General features: G+C 33.6%; 1 protein-coding gene across 6 annotated transcripts in view; it reads right to left on the reverse strand.

The window, feature by feature from the left end:
* The window catches only part of LOC117119824, a 37,845-nt gene that overhangs the window by 11,455 nt on the left and 13,771 nt on the right, over positions 1-12,619 (reverse strand). Inside the window, exon 1 of one of the 6 annotated variants that reach the window (XM_033264767.1) lies at positions 7,852-8,252. The exons of 4 other annotated variants lie outside the window; for them this stretch is intronic. In XM_033264767.1, the coding sequence (XP_033120658.1) occupies positions 7,852-8,024 (173 nt within the window). In that variant the 5' untranslated portion in view covers positions 8,025-8,252. Of the gene's footprint in view, positions 1-4,112; positions 4,235-7,851; positions 8,253-12,619 lie in introns of those variants that run through there. One more of the 6 variants, XM_033264768.1, reaches the window with a different exon arrangement.

The following is a 12,619-nucleotide window of genomic DNA, read 5'->3' on the forward strand; positions in this document are numbered from 1 at the left end:
TACAACCTCTGAATTTGCCTAGTAACGATGAATTCGTCCAGAAAATGGTGATATTTTATGAGAAATAGTCTGTATTTCTCATTTTTTTAATTCTTTTGCGTAAAACTAAAATTCATGCCAATATTTTTCCATGATTTATAATAATTGGAGTAATGCAAATGCATATTTTCTAAAAAAAGTCATTTTTAGTGAAATTTTGCCGGGAATGGGGCTTTAAAGACAAAAGCAAAATGGCTTTCTACATAGTGTTCTGTATACAGTAGAACCCCTATTAAGGGGGACACCCTCAGGGCCCAAAAGTGTCCCCTTAATAGGGGTACCCCTATTCAGGGGACACTGACCAAAAATGTGAAATTGTCCCCTTAATAGGGGTTTTTGGCATGGTTGGTACAATGTCTTTGTAATTATATTTCAATTGGCCTAAGAATGAGTTACAGTTGCATTATTACTAATTTATAACAATAATTCGCAATGTAAAAACATTATGATATGAAATAAAAGAAATGTTATTAAGAATACAAAATTGTACATGTTCCATTCCCGATATTGTTTCATGTTTCGAGTGCAATGTTGTTAAAAACTAAATCTTCTTTTTTTTAATTTGGGCTTTCTATTGGATGTACAAGATAGAATAGCATAAAAAGAGTAACAAATTAAAATCAGGGTGCAGGCTGTAAGATATATACACTAAACAAGAAATCCCAATGTCAAAATTAAAAGCTTTTATCATAAGAAGTACAGAAATACATGCACTAGGCCTATAACCAATGTTCATTCTACGTATTAAGAGGAAAAATTCTGGTTTGATGATGAATTTACGGCTCAAAAGGTGTTCATATAAATATGAATGAATTTTTACACATACTGCATTTAATTGATACAATAAAAAAAAGTGTCCCCCTATAGAGTTTAAAATGTATTAAATTGACCATTTGGCACACTCAGAAAGTATCCCCATCCCCTTAATAGGTGTTGGCCATAGTGTTAAAAGATATATTTCCCCTCGTTTTACAGAAAAGTGTCCCCTTAATAAGGGTGTTCCCTGAATAGGTGTGACCTAATAGAGGGGTTCTACTGTAGTACCAACTACTAAATAACTGTAACGATAAAGGTAAAATAAAAATGAATAAATGATGATGTAAGACTATAACAGGAAACATTTTTATGCTGACAGCTTTTAGGTGACGTAGAATTATACTCATTACGCTTGGCCAAAAAAAAAAATTGTTTGTTTGCCCTCCTCCACCCACCCCTAACTCACTGAAAAAAATTGGGGTGGAAAACAAAAAAACTATAAGTTTTTTTTTCCGCTTTTTCATAACAAATTAAAAAAAATATGAGTGAATTCATCTTTATTTTTTGCCAGATGTTCTACAAATTAGTCTAAAGTTGTTGTCTGATATTGCCATTCTAGGCCTCTGTGGGTTATTTTTATTCCAGTATTTAAAAAAACATATAAATAATTTAAAAAAATAATTTTTCCACCTGCCCTTATTTATCATTAAAAAAAAAAAAGAAGGGCAAACAAACAATTTATTTTATTTGGCCCTATCATTTAGGCTCCCACTGAAACAGGGTCTGACATACCAAAAGTACAACAATGACCACATCAATAATAATGCTGGCCTACAATTTAAAAAAAATTATGTAAATTCAAACAATTTAGATTTTTTAAAGTCAAGCAGCTAATCATCTACTGTAAACTGAAAGCATAAGTTTAATTCTTTATATAGAAGAAAATAGAAAAGAGAATAAATCATCTTTATTAGGCCTATATTACATAATAGTATGAACAATTGAAATCTGAAGAAATGATCACAATTACAATGGAGAACCTTGATTTGCACACATCATAGCACCTTCTTGGTGCAATGGTAATAGTAGGCCTAACTGGCAATACTAGCAACATGTACATATTAACACTAGGCCTACTTCTAGTAGTACTAAGCTATTAACGTACCACTGCCAGTTCCATGAGTGCCCCCTTTCTTCAGTAAATCCCTGTGTAACACCAACAATGGCTGATTAAGCTCATTATATAACATCCACAATATATAACACATGACAGTACTTACAGTAGGCCACTATACAGTAGGTAGGTTAGGCCATATTGTAGCCTTCTCAGTCTGGTTGAATAAATACAGTAAAATGATGCCTTCTACGGTTTTATGGAGTTTGTGTGGCCCATAGTAGAGATGATAGCCATATACCGATAGATGATACCAAAATTTCTACTAAGTAGCTTTAGGGCTTACTTAAATCTCCTTATGTATTCAATTATTCATTAAATGACTAATTGTTGTATTGATTTGAAAAGTCAACCATTAGTCAATCATGCCAGATATATACAGTAAACAAACCCAATGGCATGTTCCATTCTTTTCATGGGTTTAATAGCAATTAAAGTATAAATCTACCATGTCACCAATGAAAAATCAAATGCTTTAGATTTTTTAATATGTCATGCTTTGCACGCAAACTGTTGATATACATTTAATAAACTATAAAAATATCAATATCATTTAAAATATAATGGAATAGTCCATTATTTTTGTTTACTCAGCTCCATGGTGATAGGTGATCTCTGGTCTTACTGTAGTAGCAATGGGTATTTAGTATCGTCAAATCTAAGTATAATGACCTACTACTGTACTGCACTGTAGGTACTGACAGCATATAACAAGCAGTGAAGAAAAAGAAACCTATTTTCATAATTAATATTAGTTAATCAATTTCATATTATAGGCTATAATCACTAACAGTGACATCATATAAAAGGCTATAAAAATCACTGGTAATACTATGCAATTAGCTTAATTGTGTTTTGATATCCAGGACTCTTTCAAATTATTAAAATGCATTTTTATCCCAGGGTTTATCAGTTCTATTTCATTCTTTACTACTTTTTTTTTTTACATTATTGTATGTATACGATACACTACGTTCAATGCCGTAGCCAGCTATTGGTACAGTTGGGACAGTCCCACACAATTTTCCTAATGGGTCGACAAAGAATGGGTCCAAATTTTAAAAAATGGGTCCAAATTATGTAATTTTATGCATAAAATGGGTCCACTTTTTGAAAAATGGGTCCAGATTCCTCATATTTAGCTTAAAATGGGTAAAATTTAAGAAAATGGGTAATATTTTTTTGTAAAATGGGTCCACATTATTTGAATGTACGCGTAAAGTGGGTCCACACTCTGATATTGTCCCGCACAATTTGAAAATCCTGGCTACTGCATTGATTACATTACATAGTGTCACTTGTTTTGTGTTTCTGGGATCCTCTGAAAATAAATCCTATGGTAGCTGGATCAGTGCTATCCCAGATATATCATAATTTTGACAACCTCTGCTTATTGGTTCTTTGTTTTCCCATTTCTTTATATAAGGCCCAATAAAAAAAATTATTAGTTTATCACCCTTGCGCGCATGTCTTTTATGGTACTGGAAAAAAAAAATTGTTAAAATTTTTTTATTTTTGGAAAAAAAAATTTTTATTTTTTAAATTTTTTTAAATTTCTTTTATTTATTTTTTTTTCATTTATTTTATTAAATTATTAGTAGATATTGTTTGCATTATCTAAATCATGTTTTACTTTGAATATCAATGCACCAGCAAACAACTCAAGGGTGATATTTGGCTTTAGCAAAAAAAAACAAAAGAAAAAACCTCCCTCCCTCATCACTTTTCCTGCCCAGATAGGGTGATAAACTAATAATATTTTTATAAGGCCTAAACAACATACATGGATATGTTTTAGTAATTATTATAACATTAGTAATTGTTGTACCTCCTAAATTTTATTATAGTTAAGGAAAATATCCTATTAATTATATTCATAATTCATGTATATATTTTAATCATCAATTTTCTTTTTATTCTTTGAACATATAATAAACGTGTGACTTTTTAAATTTTGTTGTTTTACAGTATAAAGGAGGTTGAGGTGGTGAAAAGCCTTACAACCATCCCTCTTTCACTATTCACTGTATCCCTATCTGCTTATAAACTTATTTTTATCAAGCAAAGTATTTCGATCAACTGTCCATTTTCTAATAGAACATTTCAGAGATTTCCAATATAGTAATATCTAGGCTCTACTCACCACAATCTTTGAATAACCCTTAGCCGAGCATTACTACATTGCCACTGCCGCGTCAGGCTAGAAACATACATAGTGAGAGCATAAAGCTCCATCGGCATCATAGCTAAGGTGGCACATCTTGACTGGTGGTAAACATCAGTATGAGGCCAACACAAGGGCATGCCAAATTTATTGATAAGATTGTAAGATGAGAATGCCTATGGTTGTAGTCAAGGCTCTTCTATCTTTTGTTTGCGATCCCCTACTCAAGGTTTTGTAGGTCATGTCTTGGTTAATTTACTTAATTGTTCAACATATTTACAAAGATTGCTTCAATTATGTAACATGTATACAATATGGATTCCAATGCAATTTTATTGGTCAGACCATGGAGGTATAAAATATATATATTTTATACCTCCATGGTCAGACATTAATCAATTATTTTCATCCATTAATACAATCCTACATCTAGCAGACGGTGATTAAAGAATTTAATCATTGGTCGACCAGCCCTCCTTAAACTAACGTTAGAATACCGCACTTTCGGTGGTAAAGAACAATTAAAACCTCATAAAAAAGGCAACTGATCCGTTTACCCATAATTGAATCCAAGGACACCAGTGTTAAACATTCAGTATGCTTGATAATGTGTTAATCCAATTAATATAGTGAGATAACGTAACGTTAGTTTAAGGAGGGCTGGTCGGCCTAATGTGATGATGATCATACATTGAATGAAGACAAAGACAAGATAACAATGATGATAAATTGACACCAATGGATACTAAATGTACCGCTATGAAGATATGATAGCCAAGTTATTATAAAAATTGAGTAAATTACACCTATTATTAAAAAAAACCAAAAAAAAAAACCCATCAAATGGCATTGCAATACTGGTGGCTACTTGGGGATCGGATTTACAAAACGAGTTGCAAAGCGCAAGCTCGGTGGTTTAGTGGTTAATACACCAAGGTAGTTACCTGGAGGTTGTAGGTTCAATTCCCACCTGAATCACTTGCAAGATTTATTTCACAAGTACATTAGAGAGTACAGTCCTGAGCATTCAGTATGAGAATATGTCAAGTAGGGCAAAACATCATTCCTATAATACACATATTACTTATGGTTCACCAACATTGATAGTTGATAAAACAATCAGTACTGTTGTGAACATCAAAAAAGTTTGAAGAATTATTATCATGACATTGTCCTAAATCCAAATCCCAACCTGTGTTATGAAATTTGTGTACAGGTTGAGAGGGGGAAACCCTTGTCAAAAAGAAGGCGATGCATCTGTACAGACGACCACCTTTTAGATCTACTTCTTGCCTAGCATTGCAATGACTAGAAAACAACTGGAATCAGTTCTGACTTACAGACAACACCAAATCTAAAGCATGATATTTACCAATTACATTCTCTATTAGTTAATTTAAATAATTAGAAAAATATAATTTGACAAAATTACGCCTACTCAAATACTATGAATGATTTCGTTATCAAATTATGGTATACCGTTGCCTGAAGAGAAATCGATCATCTCGTAGCCTAGTAAGCAACCGTTGATATATGAACATCTTTTTACGATGACCCTGCATGGTGAACGCCTCAACTGCATACAGTACACGATGACATCCAGGGAGTTGTACAATTTTCAAATACAGCAAGAGAATTCTCATACCACAAACTCAAATTGACATACGACTAAGGTGCAATCAAATTCCAGTAATTAAGCTTACGATTTGACACCTGCATACACGAGGCAGTGCAAGCCAGTAATTTCGGCTCTTTGAATCTCATTCTATGGGGTTTCCTGTCTGTACAGTAGGTCACATATTCGTTACCCAATGGAATTAGCAAACACATCCACGGATCAAGAGCTGAAGTGTTGAGAGATGATAGCTGGCAGTAAATCTGAAGACAACAATGTTATTGGTAACACATTCTATGGATCACTTGTAATTACAAGATGCAATTAGTGGGCTATTGAAAAGAGATGACGTAAAGATGTAATTGTCCGATTAGACAGTACATTATGAATACCGTACAATTATTAAACCATCAAAATGTTGAAAGGCTGTGAGTAAAAAATTGAAATGTAAAAAGTAAAAATCAGTGACAGACGAGGAAAATTTCATTTGATATATTAGATGTCTTCAATCACATGTACAGTATCTAGTACTATATTATCATAAATAAATTAAAGTTGTATACAAAATTTTATACATTTTTAAAAAATAAGAATCAGTAAAATTTTTTCCCAGACTCAGTGTTCTTATTTTTTGCCAATTTCAGGCTCAAAACGTTCATATTTGTTCATAATTTTAAACAAATTTAAAAGACAGAAAATTATTATTGTTGAGTATTGGCAGTGGTATTGTACAATATTTATTCAGATTACATCACAACTGATGACATTAATAATGTTGATAACCTTTTCTAAACATACTTTCTGTATGCAACTAGAATCTACTGTAGAAAACAAACATTTCCAGACCCCCAGGATACTGTTGTCTCCTGATCGCCTCCCTCCCTTTCGGACATCTCTGGATCTGCCCCTACTAAGCAACAAATTGGTTCAACAAAGAAGATAATTTTCCTATCATAAAAAAACCTCTGCCATTAATTCAACAAGTCTTGTCAAATGACAACAGGTCACATGACAATACAGTAGGAACAGTCAATTCTAATAATTCTTCATGATCACATTATTCAACAAAATAAAGGTGTTGTTATGACATTTGTGTCAGCAAGAGGAAGCCACTTTTAATTCCAAGTCAATAATATAAAACACAATTTGGTATTCAAGATGTTTGTTGTACTCCTTATAACTGACATATCCACTTCCGCCACTAGCGTACAATAATCACCTATGGGACCACTTCTGAAATGTGTAAACAAGTTTTTAAAATCTCCTAAACCCTTCAGTAAATATTTAAATAATTGCTTCACATGCAAACGGTATGACCATCCATTTTCTGAAACATTCACCTGGCAGGACAGAACCAATACTGTTAACCTAGCTTCCAAGCCTTACTTTTCTATTTCACATCCAAGGCCGCAATTGGGGAAAATATTTCTAGAAATCAAAAGTTGGACCTCGTATGAGATACAAGATAGAAGTAAAGTGAACAAGGTCAAAGTGACTGATTTAATTGAAAATATTATAATTAATGTTATTATCAACATTATTGATATTAATGTTAATAGTAATACACCATAGTAAATAGGTCTAATGAATATTTTAGTGATGTTTTATTATGTTTCAAATATACAACTTGTGGAATTATTAGTATAATTGATCAAACAACGTAATAATAATACTAAAAACATAAAACGTATAAAAGAAACTAATAACAATGTATTTCAACCAAAACTACTGTTTATTTCATACATGATATCAACCAACAAATTATATAAATTATAAGTAATCTTATTGTGCATTTTCTTCTGCTGTGAGTATTAGTGCTCAGCCTATATGATTGATTGACTGATTGTGGGCGATTGTAATGACATGATCGACAGTCACAGTTGTCACTTACCACCAGTCAGATGCAGACAGACCATAAACCCTGAATTTAAAATTCAAATTGATAATAAGTAATAGTAAAGATACTGCAAGCTAAAATCTTTATCTAAGCAGTCAAATGTCAAATAACATGTGCTACTGTAGTGTATGTTGCTAGGTACATTTCATTAGAGAAACATTATGAAAGATAATTAATTTTTCTATAATTAATTACATCAATCATACCAGTCAGAGGTCAAATGCCGGAGCTGACCTAGAGGTCGTTTATGCCCACATGTCTTCACTCTACGCGGATGCTGTAACCTCCCGCTAGAGGCGCTTGCACACCTTTTAACAGGCTGCAGACCGACACACATCCCTGGCGGCGTCACTCCGACAATACAATTATTGTCCATCATCAGTTGTATGGTGGTCCTCTTAGCATATATTCGGTCGGTTGGACATCCTTCATTTAGCAACAGTGTACTCCCTCTCTGTCTATACCTTGTAATTATTACTGGAACGTATTCTCCACAGTCATCATCCCTGTGTTCTGGTGTTTATTGGACTTTCACTTGACAACCAGCATTATTCCTGACCTTTTTATATTGCCACTGTCCATCCAAGGAATGAGACCTCAAATATACCGTAGTAGGTGATAAGAGAAGTAAAATGCTGTTAAACGGTCATAACGAGTGCAGGCAGTGATAAGGATGCAGGCTCATGACGAACACAGACCAATCAATCAATCAACCAATTACTCAATCAATATGATAGCGCCAGAAACTACTGCACACAATATTTTAGTGGCATTGGAGCCATTGACTGAGAGTGACTCAATAATTTATTAAAATGTTAATATGATCAAGTGAGAAAGACAATTCTGAGAACAATGAATCACCAGATATTATTGCCTGTCAATTTTGTCACATTATTTTTGAAATTACAAACTGACATGATTGGGCCTATTAACATTCTCTCTGCATATGATCATTTCTATGGCTACAATATCCAATTAATTCAATTACGGGCTTTATCATCACAGGCCTGATGTAGGGCATGTGGAACACTACTACATTTAAAATGCATTTAGTTTTCAGTAAGGAATTCTGGCAGTCTGAGTAGATTGGACACACCCGTCAATTGGCTATCCCATGTCAATACTTTTTATCACACAGTACTTCAAATGCAACAAAGGAAGTCTTCCTGTATGTAAGGGGTAAACAATATTAGATTTTTATGAGATTACACAACCACTGAAGTAGTTGAAGGGCTATAAACCAGCATAAATTAGATGCAATTACAAATGTACATTGTTGTCAAACAAGTTGAAGCTCATGGTTTATTTTTTAAGTTTGTTTCAATGTGATTCATTTTGAGCAAAGATCGAGCATTTGGTCTCTGAAAACCAAACTAACCCAACGAAAGGCTTAGTAAATACACCTCAAATAAGATGGCAGTATGGACAAAGATAAAAAACAAAAAATAGGTCATTTTCCAGAAGGAACTGATGAGGATGGTTCTCAAAATAAAATGTTAGACAAAATTACAACTTGATTTATTTCATAAAATGTTCAAAATATAACAAGATGTTAAATTTGATGGTAAAGGCTAAAAAAATAAAAAATTGTTTGTCTGCCCTCTTACACCCACCCCTAACTCACTGAAAAAAAAAGGGGCGGAAAAACAAAAAAAGGTTTATTTTTTAGCTTTTTTTCAATTAAAAAAAAGTGCGAGTGAATTTATCTATATTTTTTAAAGATGCCCTACCTATTAGTCTAAAGTTGTTATCTGATGTAAGATATTGCCATTCTAGGCCTCTGTGGGTTATTTTTATTCCATCTGATGAGTATTTAAAAAAAATTAATAAAAAAAACCGCCCCTATTTACCATTTTTTTTTTAAAAAGAAGGGCAAACAAATAATTTCTTTTATTTTGCCTAATCTAAATGGGATTGCCACTGTATGAGATAATTTAAAGTGTTAAATAAACAGAAGTAAAGAGACTATGACGATGGCAAAACGAACTTGGATGAGACATCAAAACCAAACACACTGGGCCGGAAAAGGATAGAGATAACATAGGCTTACAGAATTAAAAGAAAACAGACTGACATTCAAATGTATGATTAATGTTAACTGGATAAGAGCCAGCAGTCTTGTTTTTCACCTGCAAATGTTTAATGACAATTTATTGTATTCGATACATTCATTTCCTGAAATGCTATGCGTTCCAACAGTAGGCGCTAGTACAACAAGGCAGTATAAAATAATTTATACCGCCTGGGTATGCAATACTGTTGATTACTTATAATTATAAATACATATTTAGATAAAAACAGAATATAAATTCAAAGAAATTATAAGTTTTTAATATTGCACATAATAAAAACAGAGCTCTAAAAAGAAATGCAATATAATTAAATAAATCAAAGATACTTTAGAATCAAAATTATGTGTTTACTATCCTGACCTCTCTTTTACAGACCTGTACAAAGTTCTACCCGTATCAAAGGAATTTTTGTCCCAGTGAATTTAGCTCTTTGGCACACCATCAAATTTTATTTGACAAAAAAAACTGTTGTATGCCCTTATTTAGTTATGATGTGCCTATATATGGCCATGATGTGATGTCATCAGGGCTATATTTAGGTATGTCACATGTTTTTGTCATATAAAATTGGTATTCTAGACAGGGCTTTAGGGTCCAGTGTGCTTATTGCATTGAAAACTTAGAGACATCTGCTCACTGAACGGTTCACTGCACACCTTAACACAGTAAATGAGTCAAAACGGGACCCTCTTTTCTCACAAAATTGACTATATAATTTTTAATGGTTTCATTTGGCAATCTGGGGCAATCGGATTATAAAACTAGATGTTTTAAGCTTTATAATCATCTATATATTCTTACAATTAATGAGAAATTGAGTGATCATTTTTCTTTCAAAGTTGACTATCTCTTATGCTTTGCATAGGAAAAAGGTTAAAATAGAGTGTTTTTTGGTATACTTCCTGCTTCTTTTTACCATAACTCTGCAACAACAGGTCGCTAAACTTCGGGGGTGAATGGTCAATTGTAGCTCATAAATTTAGCTTTCTTGCCATGTAAGTCCCATGCTGGTTGCTTAAACAACCATTGATCATTATTTCTTTAAAATGTTGTATTCAAAACTGTTTTTGTGTCTACTGCCCCCAACGGGGACATAGACACTATGTCATGATGTAGCAATTAAAGATGGCGGAAAAGGGTAAATCCGGTTTAGGCACGATGGGTACTACTACCACGAGGTAGGGGGTGCTCTATTGGCAATCGAATCAGAGCCGTAGATAGAGAGAGTTGGCCAACTCTGTTTCACGGGATTTGATATACGCGCATGTGATTGGGTGGATCGCAATTCATGACTTACACCGGCCATGTTGTCACCAAAACAAAAGCTATACGCGTGCATGCCCTTGGGCTGTTTGGTAACGACATGGCGTCCATGCGCCAAGTTGGCCAAACTCTCTCTATCTACGGCTCTGAATCGAATAGCGTCCGGAACTCGAACAAAATTAAATTCGTAACTCGAACGTGTGTTATAGAGACGCAGTACGCTTTTGCCACGAACGCCCTTTTACCATCATTTGAAGGACGCCCTCTAGAACATGGTAGTACTCTTCGTGATCAATGACATAACATGTTAACTCCAAGAGTAACTCATTTTTAAAGTGTATTTTTTAGTGTAATATAGTAGTAGGCCTATACAGAATATTGTTATGAAAAATCCAGATACACTACAATAATACACACATCTGCATTGAAGAACATAAGATAAAATAAAAAAAACAAAAACTCCTGTATAAGGCAGTAGACACACGCTCCCACTGGGAGCCTATTTTTACCCTGTCTATGAATGACGTCACACGCTTAAGGCCAATAGCAGCTATGAATTTCGAGTTTTCAGTGGTTAGTTCGTTCATGCATAAGATGTAGGTCAAATTTACCTGAATGAGCTTTTGTCGAAAATAGGGGAAAAGTTTCCATTATGTTCATGGTAAATCGGTGGTCGCCATGCCAAATGGCGACATACTGTCAAATAGGATTAATATCCTTTGGAAGGGGGGGGGGGGAGGGGGNNGCCAAATCTCTCAGGGATTTCAGAAAGACAGGTCAAAATACAGGGGAAAATCCATAATTTTCCAAATGGGGGCACAATTTTATCAGAATAGATAAGTGAGTAGCACTTATTTCAATTTATAACATTGATGCTATAAAATTTAATGGCAAAATAGAGGGCACATGCCCCCATACTGGATCCGTGCCTGAAATATCCTTGAACGAAGGTCCGAATTCACTTGGGATGTAGACTCATGGTAGCTAAAATCATAAGGACAGAGATTCAAGACAAATTTTCCCCTTTTAAAATATGCAATAGGTACAGTATAGGCTAGAATTGTTCTTGTGGATTGTAGCAACAATGAAACATGTTAAATGGTTGACACTTTGCTAGGCAGCTGTTCAGTTAACAACAGCTAATGATAAGCATTCAAATAATGCTGCATTGCAACTCACATTCATGTGAACTTACACCCATGACCCAAATTCCCGGGCTTAATCCAACAAAATCACTAACTACTGGCGCCTACAGCATCGTGTCCAAGCAATTTTACAATGGATCGTAAAAATATGTCAATATTTTAAATTTTAATATTATTATTAGTACATTCACCTAGAATAAATGTCAACCTCGTTAAATTAACATACAACAATTAAAGGTCACATGAGTCGCTCATCTCACACTTAGAATAACTGAATCTCTGTGAAGTATTATATAGATCAGCCATTTCTATAATATTAAATCACTATTATTAAAGCACAACGGTACAGAATTATTTTAGGCGATACTTTTCTTATACCTTGTTTTGCGAACTTATTTTTTTAGACTGTCAGTTGGCGGAAAGAAAAAGAAAAAATTTGTTTTTTTTATTTAGCAAAGAGTTTTACCAAAAATATCTAGACGGAGGAGAAAATA

This window comes from Anneissia japonica, unplaced genomic scaffold (genome assembly GCF_011630105.1).
Source record: "Anneissia japonica isolate Jap-2015-1 unplaced genomic scaffold, ASM1163010v1 scaffold724_len3256291_cov202, whole genome shotgun sequence".
Classification (NCBI taxonomy): Eukaryota; Metazoa; Echinodermata; class Crinoidea; order Comatulida; family Comatulidae; genus Anneissia; species Anneissia japonica.